At 34.0% G+C, this 21,002-nt stretch overlaps 1 protein-coding gene across 2 annotated transcripts in view; it reads left to right on the forward strand.

Annotated features, from left to right (window-relative positions):
• The window catches only part of TLL1 (tolloid like 1), a 225,490-nt gene that overhangs the window by 150,931 nt on the left and 53,557 nt on the right, over positions 1–21,002 (forward strand). For both annotated transcript variants that reach the window (XM_005556244.5, XM_005556245.5), the window contains 3 exons: positions 12,114–12,216; positions 14,800–14,916; positions 16,073–16,218. In XM_005556244.5, the coding sequence (XP_005556301.2) occupies positions 12,114–12,216; positions 14,800–14,916; positions 16,073–16,218 (366 nt within the window). The remainder of the gene's footprint in view (positions 1–12,113; positions 12,217–14,799; positions 14,917–16,072; positions 16,219–21,002) is intronic.

Consider the following 21,002-nt stretch of genomic DNA (forward strand, 5'->3'; position numbering starts at 1 on the left):
TAAAGTTTGATGTTCTTGATGATAACTGAATGGTAAGAGGAGATAATCATGCCTATGGAGTTGTCCAGATTTTTGTAATGTTCACAGTGGAAACTCTGAATGAAACATTTATGTAACATAAATAATTTTTAGATGCAAAAAGTTACAACTGACTTGGAATACATGAATGCATGCATAGTTCTTGATATAGTTATTTTTAATTTAAAAAGTATAAGTGTGTCGTAATATGGTTATACGTGTTGATCATTTTTTATTTAAGTTCTTTTAATAAGAGTCAGAAAATATATTATGAAGGTCATTCTTACAAAATCACTGAAGAGTGAACTTCAAAAGATACAAATTTTGAGAACAAGTTTAAAGTATACATGATTCTAAAAAGAAAACCTCATAGAATATGAAACGTTTGGGAACAAGATTAATCGAATTAAATTGTTTCATAACAGCAAGTTAATATCTGGGAAAAGCATTTCTCCTGTCCAATTCCAAAACTCTCACCATTAGCATTCAGAGTTAATTTATTTTTCTTGTATGTGCGATTATCTATAAAACTATATTTCCAAAAATATTGTAAATAGGAAGAAAAAATCTATCATATTATCTATTATTTTTCTTAATATTATTTATGATGATTAGTGAATAAATTAGAGTGTTATAAGAATCTAGTGAGCAATTTTAACTCATTTTAGTCCTTGTGTATTTATTATTTTCTTATTTTCTTTCTCCTAATATTTGGTTTCATTCTGCTGGGAATTTAACTCATTAATTTCAAGCATCTTTTATTTTCCAAAGTAAACACTGAAGGCTGTAATTTTCCCCTCAGAACTACTTTACCTGAATACCACCAGCTTAAAATAGAGAATTTGTTATGCTTCAATTCTACTTTTTTCTGTTACTATTATTTTTTCTTAACCCACATATTTTTTTCAGTAATGTGTTTTTCTTCTTTGCAAACATTATTTTTTCAATCATCCTTTTCTTATTTATCCCTCCTTGAGTCACCTTTAGGTAAAGCGCTATCCTTGTGTGTCAGTTTTTGCAATAGCTTCAGGCTGATAGGACCTTCAGAGTGACTAGTATTCATAAGACTAATCTTTGCTTTAAAAATATGTTTTGTGCAATGGTTGGGTGCATTCATCTTAATTGTGATGGTCATATATTCTGTATATTATTGTTTTGTCTGTTTGATTTATCGGGTATTTACAAATATTTGTCACTATGGTAGATTTGTTCATTGCTCTTTATAGCCTTTTTAATTTTTGTTTTATATATGTTTATGCTATATCATTTTATACTCATGTTTACAATATTTTATCCTCTGATGTATTAAACTATTATCACTGTATAATGAATTTCTTTATTTCTAGAGATGGTTCAGGTTAACACTCTATTTTGTCTATTATTAATAAAGCTGTACTTTATTATATTATAAAGTTCTATAATTATCTTTTAATTAATATATTTGTCAGGTATATCTTTGTCCTGCTCTAGACATCTAGACATTCAATCATTTCCAACCTTTTGTTTCAGGTATCTAATTCAGTTTATTTTTATTTAATCAGTGGATGGCAGGTTTTGTCTTTAATTACAGTGCTTATTGTAGTTCTATTTATTGTGAGTATTGGTGTGTTTTAGGCAGTATACAGTCCAGTTTATTTTTTGTTTAATCCATGATGGCAAGTTTTGTCTTTAGTCAGAATGCTCACTGCAGTTCTATTTATGGTAACTATTGGTGTGTTTTTATTTCTTATTTGCATTTTAATACATCCTTTTTTTTGTTCTCCCCCTTTGCCTTCTTATGCATTGAATTACGTTTTGTTTTTTTCTCATTTCATATTTTTCTCTCTACTAGTTTGAAAGTTTTAAACGTATACTCTATCATTTAGTACTCTCTTTCTACCAGCTTTCTTTCTTAATCAAGTTATATTTCATTTGTATCTTTAGCCTCTTCCCAATTCAAGAAAGGATCTTATCCCGATTCAAAAAAGGATCTTAAAACATATAAGATTATTCCCTTTTTGTAAGATATTGGTTTGCATGTTTGTTGATACCTTTTTTTAATCACACAAATGAGATACTGTTGCTTTTTGCACTTTACATTAGTTTTACATGTGCAAATACTAGCATGGATTTTTATTATTTATTGTGGTAAAATAAACTACAATATTATTGTGGTAAAAACTACATAGCATAAAATTTGCCATCTTACCCATTTTTAGGTGTACAGTTCAGTATGTTAAGTATATTCACATTGTTGTGAAACAGATCTCCAGAGCTTTTTCATCTTGCAAAACTGCAACTCTATACTCATTAAACCAAACAAATACCTTTCCCTCCATCCCTTTGCGCCTGGCAATCATCATTCTACTTTCTGTTTCTGTGAATTTGAGAAACCTCATATGATTGGAATCATAGATCTGTCCCTTTGTGACTGGATTATCTCACTTAGCATAATGCCCTCAAGGTTCATCCATGTGACATGATTTATTTTTTAATAAATAAATTATTAAAATTATAATGAATAATATTCTGCTGTATGAATACACCACATTTTCTTTATCCTTTCACTCATTGGTAGACATTTAGGTTGCTTCTACCTCTTGGCTATTGTGAATAGTGCTGATATGAATGATATGAACCGGGGATTGCAAATATCTCTCAGAGACCCTGTTTTCAATTATTTTGATTATCTATCCAGAAGTGAGGTTGCTGGATCATACAGTAGTTCTATGTTTAATTTTTTGAATAACCTTTATACTCTTTTCCATAGTCATTGCATTATTTCAAAGTCCTCGCTAAGAGTGCAAAGGGGTTCCAATTTCTTTCCATCCTCACCAACACTGTTATTTTCTGTTGTTTTGATAGTAGCCATTCTACTGGGTGTCAGGTAATATCTCATTATGATTTTGACTTGAATTTTTCTGATGACTAGTGAACATCTTCTAGTGATAACTTGAGCATCTTTTTGTATGCTTAATAGCCATTTGTATATCGCCTCTGTAGAAACGTTTATTCAAGTCTTTTGCCTATGTTTAAATCAGATTATTTGATTTTATCTTTCAACTGTAGAAGTTTTTATATATTCTGGTTATTAAGCACTTGTTAGAGATATGATTTTCACATATTTCCTCCTCTTTCACAGGTTGTATTTTCACTCTGTTGATTGTATCCTCTGATGAATATAAGTTATAAATTTGATGTCATACTACTTGTCTACTTTTAGTTTTATTGTCTGTGCTTTTGGCGTCATAGCCAAGAAATCATAGCCATATGTAATGACATGAAGTTTCTACCCTATATTTTCTTCTATGAGTTCTATAGTTTTCCAGTCTTATATTTAGGTCTTTAATCAATATTGTGTTAATCTTTTAATGGTGTAAGATAGGGTCAAACTCCATTCTTGTACATGTGGATGTCCAGTTTCTTCAACACCATTTGTTAAAGATGTACTAAATGTTTTTATTCAGCATTCCTGCTCATGTTTCTGACTTCCATTATGGCTTATTTTGGTCCTGCCTATAGCTTACATTATAGATTTTTTTAAATTAACATTTTGTTTTTTCTGTTTGAAAATGTGGATTTTTTTCTTGAATTTATAAAAGTATAGTTTCACTGGATATAGTTGGCTGCACATTTTCCTTTGTTGTAAATAAAGCTTGCAAAAATAACTTCATTTCAAACATTTTTGATGTACAATTTTGCACATTAAAGTTATCAAAAGAGATTTAACGAGCACTAAAAATTTAATAAGTTAATACCCATATAAAATGAATGAACAAAGAATTACTCATAAAATGAAGCTGCTTAAGATAATTTCTCAAGGCAGTTTTCCCAAATTCTTGGATACCTCTCATGTAGTAAAATGTATCTTAAACGTATTATAAATCAATGTGAAAGTCTATTCATTTATTTTTTAAACAAGTAAAATTCTGAAAGTCACATCTCATACAATCCAAAAAAACAGAACTATATACAGCTCATTATATGAATATAAACACATGGCTGTTATATAAATAAGTTAAATCAAGCTGTATCATTTATAAATTTTATAGATTATGGCAATTGCAAGGTCTGTTTTTTTTTTTTTTTTTTTTTTTTTTTTTTTGAGATGGAGCCTTGCTCTGTCACCAAGGCTGGAGTGTAATGGCATGATCTCAGCTCACTGCAACTTTCACTTCTCAGTTCAAGCAATTCTTGTGCCTCAGCCTCCTGAGTAGCTGGAATTACAGGCGTGCACCACCTCACGTGGCTAATTTTTGTATTTTTAGTGAGGACAGGGTTTCACCATGTTGTCCAGGCTGGTCTTGAACTTCTGAGCTCAAGCGATACACCTGCCTTGGCCTCCCAAAGTTCTGGGCTTACAGGCATGAGCCACCATGCCTGGCCTTACGTTCTTTTGATTCCAGTAATATGAGAGTATTTCAATGTTATAAAATATGTTAATTTGAAAAGTAATAGGTCAAAATTTAACAAAAACCTGTCTCAAAATTTCCACAAATACTGAATGAATTAGAATTCAATGTATGTTTGATGATAAAGAATTGAATAATTAAGAGTAGAAGGAATTTTTAAAAAATACAATAAATAGAAAAAATCTAGTATTTCTTGAGTGCCTACACTATACTAGGTGCTGTGCCAAGCTTCTCTAATCTTCTCAGCATCCTACTGAGGTTAGTACTCGAATTATCTTCATATTACAAAGAAATTGAAGTTGTGAAAGGCTTGAGTAACCTATCTAACATCACACAAGTGGCATCTGACATTTGGCGGAGCTAGTTTATTAATTTTTTCTTTAGTTATAGAGAATGTGTTTTCTTTTCTCTAAAATCAAAATAATCAACCAAAAATTGCTTAATTTAATACTAGAGGTATTCAAATAAAAACAAATACATTAAAATATAACATATTTTAGAAAACTAGAAACTTTGCTGTGGGACTAAAATAAATGGAATAACACATCATGAACTGAAATGTAAAAGTGTAGTATTATAAATTATCAGTTCTTGTCAAATTAACATATAATAATTCCAAATTAAATTCCAATAGATTTTTGTTTTGTACCAGGTCAAATTTTTCTAGAGTTTATCTTAAAAATAAAATAGTTGGAAAATTCACAAACAATGGTAATGTGGGGGAGTGGATTGCACTATCAGAAAAACATTATGAAGCCTCAGTAATTCAAATTCTGTGGCAATGTCAAAAAAGTCTTCTGTATAAATGGACAAACTGAAAAGACCAGAATTATGCCTGAGGGCATAGAAGACTTCTGTCATATACTTGTAAGGATCATTTTTCAAACAAATTGGGAAAATGGATTTTCTCAGTAAATAATACTTAAATCATTTTAAAGGATATGTGAAAAATTAAACAACTTTTACTTCATATTGCATATTTTTCTAAAGAAAACAGTGCTTTATTTTCTTTCTGAAAAAGGTATGTTGAATACATGAGTTTAAAATAAGAAAATTTAAAATAACTTGTTCAGATTATCCACATAAAATTGTTTTTATAAAAATACAAAAAGCACAAATAAAAATGAAAACGAAGACTATTATAACACATAAGGTTGAGGGACCGTTGGGTCATTCATATGTAAAGAGCTGTTATAAACTGATAAGATGCACCCCACAGCAGAAAATGACTGAGAAAGTAGAAAATTCAGTGAAGTATCAGTGCAAGTAGATATTTAATTAGTATATCAAGTTCTTTAATCTTATTCTTTATCAGAGAAATGCTATTTGAACTAACAATAATTTGGCATGTTTCACCTGTCATATTGGTAAAGATGGAATTGAATGTTAACATCAAGTGATCATAAAGATATGCAACTTCTCAAAGTAAAAATTACAATAACCTTTCAGAAGGACATTGAGCAATTTGTATTATACTTTACAAAATGTACCTGCACTTTTGCCCAGATATTTATCCTAGAGCAATTATCTGAGTGTGTGCAAAGGTAGCTGATTATTATAATAGTGAAAATTGGAAGCAAAATAAATTTTGAAAACTTAAAGGAAACTCTGATTTGAGAAAATGTTTACAATATATTATGAAATATTTAAGGCAAATCAAAAGGTAGTGGCATGAGAAGTTCTGTATTTTAAATTATGTACATTAGAGACAAATTTATGGAAGAATATATAACAAAATAATGCTTATCTCTACTTGCTGAGTTTGCAAATAGTTTTTATGTCTTCTTTGTTCCTTTAAAAAATTATCTGCAATAAGCATATGTTATTTTGGGCAAGAGAAAAATATTCTCTTTAGTAAATATGGTCATTGTTCGACAATAATGTGAATGTACTTAATGTGCAGAACTGTACACATAAATATGGTTAAAATGGTAACTTTTAAATGGTGCACACATATTATACCACAATTTAAAAATAAGGGTTTCAGTTCACATGCATATCTTTCTCAGATTGAGCCTTCCAAGGTACAGAGAGATTTCTGTTCAATCTAAGGCTATTCTTCATGTCACGTGGTTCATGCTGGCAACAATCCAGAATGTGCAGCTAAGAGGGTAGCTGTGTTGAGCTGATAGAAGGGCACAGTATTGATTCTTGCATCCTTTAAAATTGACTAACCTTTGAACAAGGTCAGTCAATACTATGTCTTGAATAGACTTAATATTTTCTATTTTCCTGGATAACCCATTTAGAAGCTATTGATTATTTTTTGCAGATATTTCTTTGTAATCACTCATCTGTGATTTACAAATATGGAGTCAATTCACAATAGTATATTTATATTGCCAAAGACATTGCTTCAATTTAGCAATTACTGCATAAATACATTCTTATTCTATTAAAATAGATGTATCTTTTGATGTGTGAAATAAATTCTTGCTATTATAAACTTATAACCTAGTAATATAACGGTTCAACTTTGAAAAATAACTGAAAAAAGAAAATACAATTTATCACGGACTTTAGGAAAGCTCAGATCTTGTTGGAAGATCCATGCATGACTGAAGAGATGGTAGCATTCCATAAAGATTTTGAGCGACATGAAGAATTTCAAGGAACAAGGAAGGGGAAAGTAGAATCCACGTAGAATTATGTTCACTTTAAGTAAAGAAATGGGAATAGAGCTGAGATTGGAATACTTTGTCAGAGCACAATAGCAAGAAGTTAGGGATGAGTGGGATGAAGCTTATGTGCTTGAGATCATGAAAGATGAGGCAGCAAAGTTGGGTTATTACTAGAGTCATTGATTCCAAAACCCTGATGGGAAGCAAACTCTATTGAGATTACCGTGGCCATAAAGTATATGATGAAATGGAGAAGAGTAAAATTAAAAGCCAAAGTACATCTTGTGAAACTATTACATTATATTCAGAAAAGAAGTACAGCCAGCATTGATGGCGAAAGAGGAAAAAGACGGGATATTATAGAATATCATCTATGGAATTTGACAATTAACTAGATGTAGGAGTGCAGTGGGAATTTAGGAAAAACAAGTCTTAGTCCATTAATGCCCCTATAACAAAGCACCTCAGACTGAGTAATTTACAGACAATAGAGATTTATTTCCCAGTCACAGAGGTAGAGGCTGAGAAGCCCAAGGTCAAGGTGTCTGTAGATTCAGGTATCTGGTTAGTTCTCACTTTCTACTTCTTGCATTTTCACTTGGCTGAAGGGTTGGAAGGGACAAAGGGATAAAAGGATAAACTTGTTTCCTCAAGCCCTTTTATAAGGGCACTCATCTCATTTCTAAGGGCAGAGCCCTCCTGGCTTAATCAGCTTCCGGTGGCCTCTTCTTAACACCATCACTTTGGGATTTAATTTCTAACATATGAATTTTGGAGGTACATACACATTCAAACCATAAGGAGAGGTATAAATAATGTTCTGATGAATAGTGAGTGATGATTCATCAAAATTTCAAAGTCAGATGTTATCACATAGGTTTAAGCAGAAAAAATATTTTAATAGAATAATTTGACTCCTGGTTTCCACCTGTCATCAAACTGATGTTTGTATGTTTCAGAGCATAGATAGAATAAGGAAATGGAGTAATACTTTATTTTATGTATTTTTTCAGGGTTTATATTGTGAGGAATGTCTGAATATATACCATTAAATAGTAATATGTAAGAATCTTAATAGTGCTTTGGGATTACCTGAGTATTTTTCTCCACATCATTCAACTAAAGTCTTGTGAGTTAATTCTGGTGAGATAAGCCTGATATGGTGACCTCCTGTTTACAGCAGTAAGATTCGTTCAACCTCAGAATGTTTAAGTAAACCAGCAAACTGAGAAGTTAGAACTTGAACTCAGGTCTTCTGACTCCCAATCAAGAATAGCTTCCAGATGTAGAAAAAGTTGTATTTTTTTTCCCTATAACATGATACAATTTCAGAGCTGAACAAAACCTTAATGATCAGTTATTTCAGAGACTGGCAAACATTTCTGGAAATAACATACAGTAAATATACTTGTTTTGCAGGCTACACAGTATTTGTCACAAATACTGATTGCTAACACTGTAGCATTGAAGCAGACATAAACAACGTGTGGTAAAGGAATGGTTCCGATAGAACTTTTACAGAAACAGGCTTCAGGCAGAATTTGATCCATGGGTTATAGTTTATTGATCCCTGATTTACTCTCTCTGAGCCTTATTTCTGAAGAAAGAAAAATATTGTCACTCTAGAAAGTTTATTAGACTTGTCCAGGTTTCTTCTGGCCGTAGCATAGCAATCTATTTAATCTTGCTGCTTTTTTGATCTAATTGGCAAGGTTTGCCTATTAGATCAAATTCTCTAATTTTATAATTATAAGGACATTCTCTATCCTCAGCCTTATAAAGTATGGTGCAAATATTATGCTAATTGGCCTTTTTGTGGTGCTCATGGAATTTGTTTAGGTAGTCAATAGTATCTTAATTGTGCTGAAAAAAGTTCATTGATTATATATATCTTTCTCTGGAGACTCGCAGACATACAGTCCCTTCATTGATTATATATATCTTTCTCTGGAGACTCGCAGACATACAGTCCCTTGAAATGTTGATCTGCCTTTCTTCAGGATTCTTCACTCTGCAGCATCGGAAAACAAAGTCTTTAATAAGCACAATTGGCAGCAATGGCATCTATTCAATGTTGCAACTTAGACTCCTAACAGATCACAGGAAATCTTAAAATTGTTCCCTCGATCTCATACTCCAAGGGACCTATAATTAATTTTGAGTTGTTACTTATACTTAAGTCAAAAATAAAATATTTATAAAGTTGTGTTTTGTATTTTTCATTTGCTCATTCTTTGGGGAAAGACGCAATATATTTACATAAAATAACATAATGCAAAACAACCAGATATTTTCCAAGTGTGTTTGATTTGTTATTCAAGTACGAATCCTGCTAGCAACCTTAGTCGAAGGCCAGAATTTTATGTCTATAGTCAGAGCCCTATGATTTGATTTTAGAAAACCTATCTTTATTACATTTTCTGCTTTTAGAGGGCTCTGTGTTTTATGTTAATGTCAGGCCAGTTATGTTCCTCCACGGTGCGTGGTGTTTAAACCAGAAGATTAAAAACAAGTTAGAAAAATTTTCTGCTTAGAGTTATCCCCATCCAACTGTGTGTGTGAGTGTGTGTGTGTGTGTTTGTGCATGTGTTTCAAGAGATCAAATATTAACTATTTCTTTGCAATCCAAACACACTTTTTAATTTTGAATGAAACTGATAATACACATACTTCTAATTTAGCTTTTCTTTTCCTCATGAAGAAGGCAGTAGAAGCTATCTGCATGTCATTATAAAACTACTCTTTCAATCTAAGAAGGAAGCCAGAATGTGAGCGTTGGGGGAGTCTCTGTTTGTGTCTATATTCAAGTTTTGCTGTCTCTGCTATAATAAATGAGTTCTTATATAATCATATAGAGTTGAAATCTTGGTGGTTGCTATAGGGAAAATATAAAATGAAAAGTAGTATCAGGCAGTGATAGTATTCTCCGTTTGGAGCAGACTTAAAGTAAACACAAAGTTAAAGGCAAAAACCAGATATTATTTCCTACTTATATCCTGAATATAGTCTAATGTTACATTGGTATTTAGAGATGTAGGAGAAAATATTTTGGGAAGTTTATAAAAATAAATGAGATACTAAAGCATTTTGAAAATCAAGTGTTGAGGATTATTGGGAAAAAATGATCAATGCTTTGCCTTTGGATATTTTGAAAATTTTTGTAAACATTTAAAAAATGGAACCTTACAATGAGGTGAAGACAAAGAAAAACAGAAAAAGATAAACTGCAAAGAAGGAAGATAAAAATAAATGAACAATTCTATTAAAACCAACTTATGGCCAAGCGCAGTGGCTCACACCTATAATCCCAGTGCTTTGGGAGGCCAAGGCTGATGGGTCACCTGAGGTCAGGAGTTCAAGACCAGCCTGGCTAACATGGCAAAACTCCATCTCTACTAAAAATACAAAAATTAGCTGGATGTGGTTGCAGGTGCCTGTAATCCCAGCTACTCAGGAGGCTGAGGGATGAGAATCACCTGAATCCGGGAGGCAGAGGTTGTGGTAAGCTGATATTGCTCCACTGCACTCCAGTCTGGGCGACAAGAGCGAAACTCCGTCTGCAATGAAAAGAAAAAAACCAAAAACTTATTCCACAACTTAATGTACTACATTTTTAAAAATTACATCCCTATTTTCTTATCCTTGGCAGATTTCTTTCTTTGTTACTAGGAAAGTACATGTTAGTTTATATGGATATTTGAAACCAACTTTAGTGTACAGTTTCATCACTGATCACTGTGGTACCTAGATATGAGATGCCATGAGAAATATTTGTAGTTATCCTGTGTCACTTGGGAAAGAAGTAAGTTCATTCAGCATTGATTTGCAGTAATTAGTGCTTACCTTTGTGTTAAATATTGTGTTCAAGAAAGGGGAGAAGCATATACTTTCCAGCACAGAATTGGTAATACTTTTCTGGAATATGGATTCAGTATTATGTTTTTATTTTCCTTTTTTCTTTCCTTCCTCCTTCTCTCCTTTTCTTTCTTATTTTTTCTTCCTTTCTTTGTTATTCATTGAGACTTCTTTTACATTCAGTCTTTTGTATTTTCACAAAAGGGATTTTTGAATATTGCTACAAACTATAGTTTTGTAGTAGGAGCATTTCGAATACTCATAATTTGTTGCTTTTGACCAAAGTCCATCATAATTTCTAGAGTAGAGAACGGGCATACTATGAGCCGTAAGCATCTCAGATGTTTTAAGTAGAATAGAGTTAGAATGAGTTTTTGAATGTGAAAAAAAAATCCAAATGAATTTCATTGCATCAGATAAGCACATTTCTCGTGTAAGTTTGGCTTTACTTTCGGTGTAATGAAGTAAGAAAAAAAGAGTTGTTGGAAAAGTAAAGTCCTTTTATAAAGCAGTAAGAAAGTCGTCTTTCCTAGAATTGTCTCTTGAGTTATCTTTACACAACAGCATCATTTTGAAACAAAGCACAAAATAAGGGTTATGTACAAGATGCTCTAGATTGAAAGGTCTTTGTATATACATCTTTGGATCTAGAGAAACATAGTGACATCAGCCTTTGATTATCATTAGATGGATAAATTCTAATTCTAGGACTGTATTTAAAACATTTCAACATACACAATGATATTATATGTTCTGGGAATGTGGCACACTGGGGTTATTTTTAACGTAATTATAGATGTCTGACTGGTCGTCTTTGAAATAAATTATTTTTAAAAAAGGCTTTCATGGAAAAGTTAGAATTCTTCATGGTTCAAGTCATGTTTATCTTGGGAAAATTCAAAATAAACTATTTGAATAAAAATTCGTTTGCTTTACAATTGTCCAGATTAACTTTACAGAAATTTTTTGTTAATTGCTAAAATATCTAGTTTGTTCAACTACTCATATTGTACTTCTCCTGTCATTGTAAAACAGTTAAAGAAAATGGGAAAACATGGTTTCGAGGTGTTGGTTCAGAAAAAAATATTAGGATAATTATAATACAGGAAAAGAATTAGCTGTACATGCATTTTTACTGTAGACCAGGGTTCCTTACCTCTAGGAATCAAATCACTATATGTAGATACAATCATTTTTACTCTGTGGGTTGTTTACCTCCATTTTGCAGATTGTTTTAAATTTTACAACGATGGATCTTTACAAGAGTAGTTTGTGCTGGTATGACTACATTGAAGTAAGAGATGGGTACTGGAGAAAATCACCTCTCCTTGGTAAGATATCTTTTCCATCTTATGTTGCTATGTATTAATTCTGTCCTGTCCAAAGAAAACCAACTGATTCTCTCGAGTCATCTTAGAGTTAAAAATGTGTGTGACTAACATTATTTTTATGTTAATTATACTTTTTTCAACCATACCAAAAATACTCGAAGACAAATGGATAAATACATTCACTGATCAACTAATTTGAGCTAGCTTAAGTTATGAGGTGGCCGCTAGGATTTGAACATAATGATTGAGAATAGCTTTCTCATGTATTGTGCCTATCATGAGTACTCATCGCAATGTTTCTGTATTTTTGCTTTAAGAATCAGTTTCAACTTAAAAAAAAAAACTAATTTGGGGTGTACATGTTGTGTGTTTGTGTGTTTTGTTTTTGTTTTGTTGCTAAGCCAGTGGTGTAAACTGTTAGGTACATGTTTGGTAGCTGGCTTCCTATGTCAAGCATATTAACTCTTATTATATTATAGATGTCACAATTTTGCTTCTCAGAGAGTTTTCTGTGGCTGAGAAGAGACATTTGCAGTTTGTGTCATAAACTATAGTCAGATTTGGTGCTCATGAAAGTCTGCTGCCAACATTTAACCACAGACCACACTATTAACTTGCATAGGCAGTTTACTGTTGCCCTCTGTTTTACTCAAAGGTGAGAGCTGTTTGGAGCATGCAGGCATCCACTCTATAACTCTATATTGATCTTTTTCTGAGATTGTAACTTTTTCTTTACTCTTAGAAGTAGTTTTGCTCAGTCGAATTGATGAACTGTGCAGCTCTTTTAACATCTAACACCTACTGAATGGGCACAATTGTATTAAAAGTGACAGCAGCCACAGTAAATCCAAGAGATCTGTAGAAATGTTTAAAAATAAAGAATTGAACGAATGTGGTAAGTCAGATTGAGGAAAACATTGTCTTCTATATTTAGTTTCTTAGCCTAGATAAAGCAATTTTTTACATATGTATGCACAGGCCAAAGAAAATATTTCATTAAATTCATATTAGAGAAACAAACCTAGAGCTAAAATTCTGAACAACACTTCTTTTTAGAGCACCATCAGCATTACATGGCTCAATGTATAATGGACCACCAGAGTGAGGCAGTGTAATCATGGTTTTTATGTGAAAAGCTTTCCCTACCATTTCTTCTAAGACCTTGCTCCAAAAAGTGCAGCACTTAGATTGGTAGCATCAAAATCATCTGGAAAATTGTTAGAATTGTAGAAACTTGGCTCCCACTCTATATCCTCTGAATTAGGGTTTGCATTTGAATAGATTTCCTAGAAATTCAGATGCACATTATAGTTTAAAACATACTGCTCTGTGTTACCTGCCTCTAATTTGCTTTGCAATTTAGGAAAATATGTCTTCACCTGTTAGCTGTTAGCATGAACTTGCTTTATGCAAGTTGGCTACCATTTTTCATACACTAAAACTATGTATGCCATTTCCAGAGACACATAAGAATGGATAACATTGTAATATGTTTGTAGAATTGTTGCATGTGCTTTATCATATTTAAGCATTTTGTGATCATGTGAAAGCTTAGAGCATAGAGGCAGAAGTAAGCATAAATATTTGTGGAAAGATGGGGAAGAAAGGAAGGAATGACAGGTATTATATTCCTTTGCTGTAATTCATATTTCTGGATACAGAATTAGAAGACATGCTCAAGTCTTCTGATAGTATTTGTTATTCTGCCTATAACACCACAGATTATAGCTTTGTGATGACATGGAATGCGTGCAGTGATAAAAGATACCAAGAGCGGCCTCAGGGTTTTCCTAAGGAGTTGCTATTGAACCTGGGTGAATTAAGAACTCCCCTCCGAGCCAAGAGCACACTCTTTCTTTCTTTCTTTCTTTGTTGGAAATGGAATCTTGCTTTGTCACCAGGCTAGAGTGCAGTGTTGCCATCTTGACTCACTGCAACCTCTGCCTCCCAGGTTCGAGTGATTCTCCTGCCTCAGCCTCCCAAGTAGCTGGGACTACAGGCACGCACCACCATGACCAGCTAATTTTTGTATTTTTAATAGAGACGAGGTTTCACCATATTGTCTAGGATGGTCTTGAGCTCTTGACTTCGTGATCTACCTACCTCAGCCTCCCAAAGTGCTGGGATTACAGGCATGAGCCACTGTGCCTGACTGAGAGCACATTCTTAACCAAGTCATTTCCCTGCTATTGGCCAGGTTGACAATTTGAAACCACTTTCTTAGGGTGACTTGAACCTTTTTTCTATTTCCCGTTAAATAATATACCCCACCTTAATGCATCATTTGACCTTTTTCAAATATTGTTTTTGAGTAACTATCTTACTTCTACATATGGTAACAATACTGACATCAGTCAGTTACTCTGAGGCTGATAGTCAAATGCTTTATAAATGTATATGAAAAGACTGTTTTGTTTATCTACCATTAGTAAGTAAATATTAAGGCATAGTTGTGGCTGCAATCACTTGGAATGGAAATGTGAACCAAATCAGTGTTTACATATTATTTGTGGCTAGTACGAAAAGAACGTAGAATATAGAGTCCTATTTAGGAGTTTCTCTTTATTCTTTTATTTCTTTTAGGTAGATTCTGTGGGGACAAAGTACCTGAAGTTCTTACTTCTACAGACAGCAGAATGTGGATTGAGTTTCGTAGCAGCAGTAATTGGGTAGGAAAAGGCTTTGCAGCTGTCTATGAAGGCAAGTCACATTGAATTTTAGAGAGTAGTTCATCTTATACCTCAACAGAAATGTTCATTTCTTAATTTCGTTACAATGACATTATTACCATATTTTAAAATTATGAATTTTTCTGAATCTGTGTTATATTCATACAGATAATTTTAATAAAAATACTCAGTAAATTTAATTGCAAGAATAACCTGTTTTCTAGTATCAGTGATGTAACAATATCTAAATGTGTTCAGGATGTGTGGAGAAAAAAGCAAATGGCACAAGCCTTCTTAAAGTTTCATTGTTTCTTGATAGTTTTAAAACATTATGAAGAAATTATCATTTTCCTTTGTACTGATTTTGTGTCTGTTTGGTCCCTGTATTCCTGAAATACTTTTTATTAGAGGAAATTGCACAGAAAGTAATTGTGGCGATTTCTGGGGCATGCTTTATCTAAATAAGAAAGTCAGCATTTGAGGAAGGACTTATAAAATGCTTTGTTTTATCCTTCTCTAAAACAATAAACTGGCATTGTGCTTTCTTGGCTTTAAAACCAAGCTCCTTTGTTGCCAGGTTGTGGGTGGAGGAGACACTTCCTAGTACAGCACTTTATGTAATTTTGAAGACAGAAGATTTCTGCTTCCCTTAAACTTTTAAGTAAATGGAAGCATTTTGTTTTAAGGATTAACTGCCTAGTAGTGAAGAGGATTATTTGGAGGGAGTCACAGACGCTGCGCGCGTGACACTAACTCACTGCCAGAGACCCAGTGAGTTCCGTTCAGGATGAGACTCCTGTTTTGATGAGCTCTTGTACCTGCAGTCGAAAGACCAAAGGAAGCAGCTCAGAGAATCACAGAACAAACTCACAGAGAATAAATTCACAAAGCCACTAAAGGTTTTTAAAGGTTAAAAAATACCTTTTGGTTAAGATAGGATTAAAATGTATTTATTCCTTGACCATTATCTAATATTTGTAGTTATTTGACTAGGTTTTTTTTTTTTTTTTTTTTTTTTTTAACCATATAAATATTTACTACATTACAATCAGTCAACTTTGATTTTTATAGCCTGGTCTTTATGTACTGAACTACAGGAGCTGAACTTCAATGTTAACCTAGAACAAAATGAAAACGAAATGGCATGTCTAGGCTTAGTTATTTGTTTGTTTTTTGGCTTTCTTCAGCGATCTGTGGAGGTGAGATACGTAAAAATGAAGGACAGATTCAGTCTCCTAATTATCCTGATGACTATCGCCCGATGAAAGAATGTGTGTGGAAAATAACAGTGTCTGAGAGCTACCACGTCGGGCTGACCTTTCAGTCCTTTGAGGTAAAGTCTTTTAGGCTATCTTCCTGGCACATATTCTCCATAAATGACAATGGCATTGAAGAGAATCCTCATTAAATCTGCAAAGAAACAGAGAGTCAGCCATTTAATCAGCAAAGAAGCAAAGGATCGCTCATAAAATGCAACATCAAGAGCCTAAGAGTTTTTTTTTTCTTCTTTCCTCATTCACAGACATTTTCAAGAAGATTAAAGTGAGTTTACATTATCTGTGCTATTTGAATTAGAATGTTTGAAGTACTGACAATAGTTTCTTTTGACAAATGCACAGGCTGATTTCACAAGAGGGTCCATTAAGTAATAGAAGTTTTATTTCTCTTCTAAACTAAGAGGTTAAAAGGTAGACAGTCTTCCTTGTAAGAGGAACAAAACATTTTTCACCTTTTTTTTTTTTTTTTTTTTTACCATTACACAGATAATTGTTTATATCAAAAATAGGGATTTTAAGTGTTCTTATGAGCTTTCAACCTCCTTAAAAATATTCGTCAGGGAGATCAGCAGCATCGTTGTGTTATTCGAGGAAGGGCCAGAAGAAATCAAAGTCCAATCAGAAATTTCGGATCAAAGTCCGGATCCAGAACTAACACACTGGTCCATGGGTCATTTTTGCGGGATGAAAGGGACGGAGTTAAAGATTTAAAGTCAGGAAATAGGGGAATTTCTCAGGAACTCCAGAGGATGTTTAAATGAAAGAGTTGGTCTAGAAATGGAGAGTTCAAGCTGAAGTGGAGAGGAACAATGAGGTCCTGGTGGTAGGTCCCAGCCAGGGTTAGAAATTTAGATGCATGATTGGAGATGGAGACTTTACTGATTGGAAGATTCATTCACTAAGTGATCAGAAGGCAGTAGTGAGCGCTACTACCCATTGGGTAGTAATGAGCACTGTGAACACTACCTACTGAGGGCAGTGATCATGGTCATGGTTGTGTGTCTGCACCTGCAGCAGGAGCACCAGGAGAATCCAGGCATTGCCAGTAAACCCAGAGAATCTCTCATCCTCATCTGCAAGCCTGTGCATTCTGTTTCTTCAGTACTTGTCTCTGTCCCCTTGCATGTACCACCCAGATGTATTTCCTTTTGTTACCAAAAAATATATACTTTCTACTTTAATCGTCATGTTGTATTTTATGCTCCTGACCACTTTATTTATTTATTTATTTTTGTACTTTTGGAAACTTTGATTCTGCCATTATTTGATTGACAGTTGAACTTTGTTATTTTAATGGACTAATAGATTTGCAAATACTGTTCAAATAGACCAGTTTATGGTTGACAGTGAACTAAAATTGAGTAGAAAAATTTCACCCACGATTTAGACCAAAAAAAAAAACTGATAAAAATTATCTAAGCAATGCCTGTATTTGCTGTGTTTTGCGATATTTCAAGAATAAAGAGATTAACTGTCTTTTAACATGTAATTCAGTTTTTTTCTGGAATTCTACTATAGACATGATGCCAGAAAATGCATTCATTCCATCAACCTGAAAACTGATGCATGAAATTGCTACCTTAGTTGATTTGTACTTTATTTTTTATTTATCAATGCAATAACAGTGATAGTCTTCAAAAATAAGATAGCATAAGGACAAATGAAAAAGATTTGCACCTCAGACACTTATAATTATGCCTGACACACAATAGTCACTTAATAAATACTTGCTTACTGAGTGGATGAATCAGTGATGACTATACTTCATGACCTGGGAAAAATCATGTCATAGGATGGCTGAGAGTACATTTTATTTATTGTCTCTAGTTTCCTGTCCTATCTTCATATTACTTTATTTCTATATGTTTCTGCCTCCCTCATTTATATGTTAGACATATTTTGATATCTGGTAGATCTCTTGTCTTTAAATGACCAAAACTGAACCCTTGCTTATTTTGTCTCACTCACTAAGCCTGCTCTTCTTCTATTTATTTCAGTACTATTTCAGTACTTTTTGTCACCACTTATCCAAGGAACATCCTTAATTCTACCTTTTCTCTTAAGCCCTGCAGCCAACCTATCAGCATATTTCAGTTGCTTTGTCTCCAAACTATACCCCATACACGATGACTTTACACCACCACTGTTCTCACCGTCCCCCTCTTTGCTTGGAATTCACAGAGAGAACCTTGGGTCTCTACTCTTGCTCTGCATATCCCGTTCGTCACCTCACAACCAGAGTGATGCTTTTACAATGTATGTTAGATTATGACACTGTTCTACCTACAGGGGGTTTCCATCACATCTAAAATAACATCTAGACTTGATTATCATGGGCCACGTCACTTGTGATTTGGTCTTTGGCACCTCCTCACTTCCTCTGTGTCAGCTCGTCTCACCCTCTTTCTCTTTCTCAGAAACACCAACCTCACTCCCATATCACAGCGTTTACCACTGATGTTCCTCTGCCCCAGGTCTTTGCTTTTACTCTCCTGTTGCTTTATTTGGATCTCTGCTTAATTGCTGCCTTCTTAAAAAGTTCTTGGCTGATAACACTACTTAAAATATTGTCTTACCTATAATTATCTCTAAATCATCACTCTGTTTTATTTTTAGTTAATTGCACTTCCAGCTACTGGAATATATGCTACAGATCTCTTTATGTACATGTTTATTATCTGTCTCTCTCACTAGATTATGTCCACCACCGGGTTGGGTTCTTACCTGTGTCTCTGATCATTTTATCTCCAGCAACATTGTTTGTGAGATAATGTTTGATAATAGACGAGATAAATGGATGGATAGATTATACGTAAATCAATGTTTGAGTGTGTGACAGTTGGCGGATGGAAATGAATATATCCTTCCTTTATTAAAGGCTTGTAAGTTTCCATGCAGAGGGAAACAAGCCTGGATAGATAAGAAATATTTAGATTATGGAGTACCTGGTATGCTGAAGTTAGACTGAATTTAGACTAGAGGTGCTGAGTTTCAAGAAATTCACAAGTAACAGGATTTAAAGGTACCTAATAAACATCTAAATCTTCTAGGTAAGGAAACTGAGTTTATGCCATTAACCTAGTATCACACAGGCGAGTACTAAAAAAGCATTAAAACCCAGGTACATTTGATCCTGATTTTATTTGCAAATTTGCCTATTTACTAAAAGTTTGGAAGCCTAAAATTAATATTTGCAGTGCCTTCTGGGTCATTCACAGATGTGTACACAGCAGCAAATTTTGAGTCACCTAATGTGCCCATTGCCAGCTGTCATGTGCCTTACTGAGAAAATATGTGTGTCAGATTATCTTCGTTCAGACATGTATGGTGTATATATAGTGCTGTTGGTTGAAAGTTCAGTATTAATAAATGGGCAACCTGTATTAATGCGTCTTTAAACAGAAACACACAAAAACAAAATGTTGTGACTAGAATCTCACAGGAACTCTAACCCTGGGAGCAATGAATCAGTACTTGCTAGTTCAGTATTCTGAGCAACTGAATATAATGTAACTAGTATGAATATCAAGAATCAGCTTTATATATTTTCTTATTTGTTCTAATAGTCATTAGGTGGTTGTTTAATTTAGTCAGTTATCTGTTTATATCAATTCTTTTGTTTACCTGTGTTTCCAATACTCTGTGATTTTACCTGACAAAGTCCAGTTTTTATTCACTGATTCTAGTCTTTGCCTTATTTCAAAAACTGTTTATATTTTTATTTATTATTCTTTTTTTTTTTTGAAATGGAGTCTCACTCTGTCACCCAGGTTGCAAGGCAGTGGTGTGATCTCGGCTCACTGCAACCTCCACCTCCCGAGTTCAAGAGATTCTCCTGCCTCAGCCTCCCGAGTAGCTGGGACTATAGGCACGTGCCACCATGCCCGGCTAATTTTTTGTATTTTTAGTAGAGACAGGGTTTCACCATGTTAGCCAGGATGGTCTCTATCTCCTGACCTCGTGATCTGCCCTCCTTGGCCTCCCAAAGTGATGGGATTACAGGCGTGAGCCACCGCACCTGGCCTTGTTTATTACTCTTTATGTTACTGTATTCCTCTTCAGATATAAGGGCCATAAAGATAAACTTGTCTATCATGCTGTTGAAATCTACTTTAAAGAACTTCTTAGCTGTCCATCATTTATGCCTCTATGTGAATTTATGTCATGGCACCTTTGCCAGTGCCATTTGCATTTTCATGAAAGTGCTGAAACAAAGTCTATGTGCCTTTGTCAATGAGTTTCAGGAATCTTTGAGCAGGAAGGAACACTATTTGGGAGGTAATAGAATCTTGATGCTTCTGTATTTATACCCTTTGGGAAGTGCTGTGGTCTGGATATTTGTGTCCACCCAAAATTTATATGGTGAAACATTAATTCCAAAGGTGATGATATTAGCAGTGGGGTCTTTGGGAAGTGATTAGTCATGAGAGTGGAGCCCTCATGAATGGAATCAGTGCTCCAATAAAAGAGACCTAGGGGCTGAGTGCTGTGGCTCACGCCTGTGATCCCAGCACTTTGGGAGGCCTAGGTGGGTGGATCACCTGAGGTCAGGAGTTCAAGACCAGCCTGACCAACCTGGTGAAACCCCATCTCTACCAAAAATACAAAATTAGCTGGGCATGGTGGCATGTGCCTGTAATCTCAGCTACTCAAGAGGCTGAGGCAGAAGAATCTCTTGAACCTGGGAGGCAGAGTTTTCAGTGAGCCGGGATCGCACGTGCCATTGCACTCCAGCCTAGGCAACAAGAGCAAAACTCTGTCTCGAAAAACAAAACAAAACAAACAAACAAAAAAGGCCTAGGAATCTTCTACCATGTGAGGGCAAAATGAAAAGGCACCA

The sequence above is a fragment of the Macaca fascicularis genome, chromosome 5, assembly GCF_037993035.2.
Source record: "Macaca fascicularis isolate 582-1 chromosome 5, T2T-MFA8v1.1".
NCBI classification, from domain to species: domain Eukaryota; kingdom Metazoa; phylum Chordata; class Mammalia; order Primates; family Cercopithecidae; genus Macaca; species Macaca fascicularis.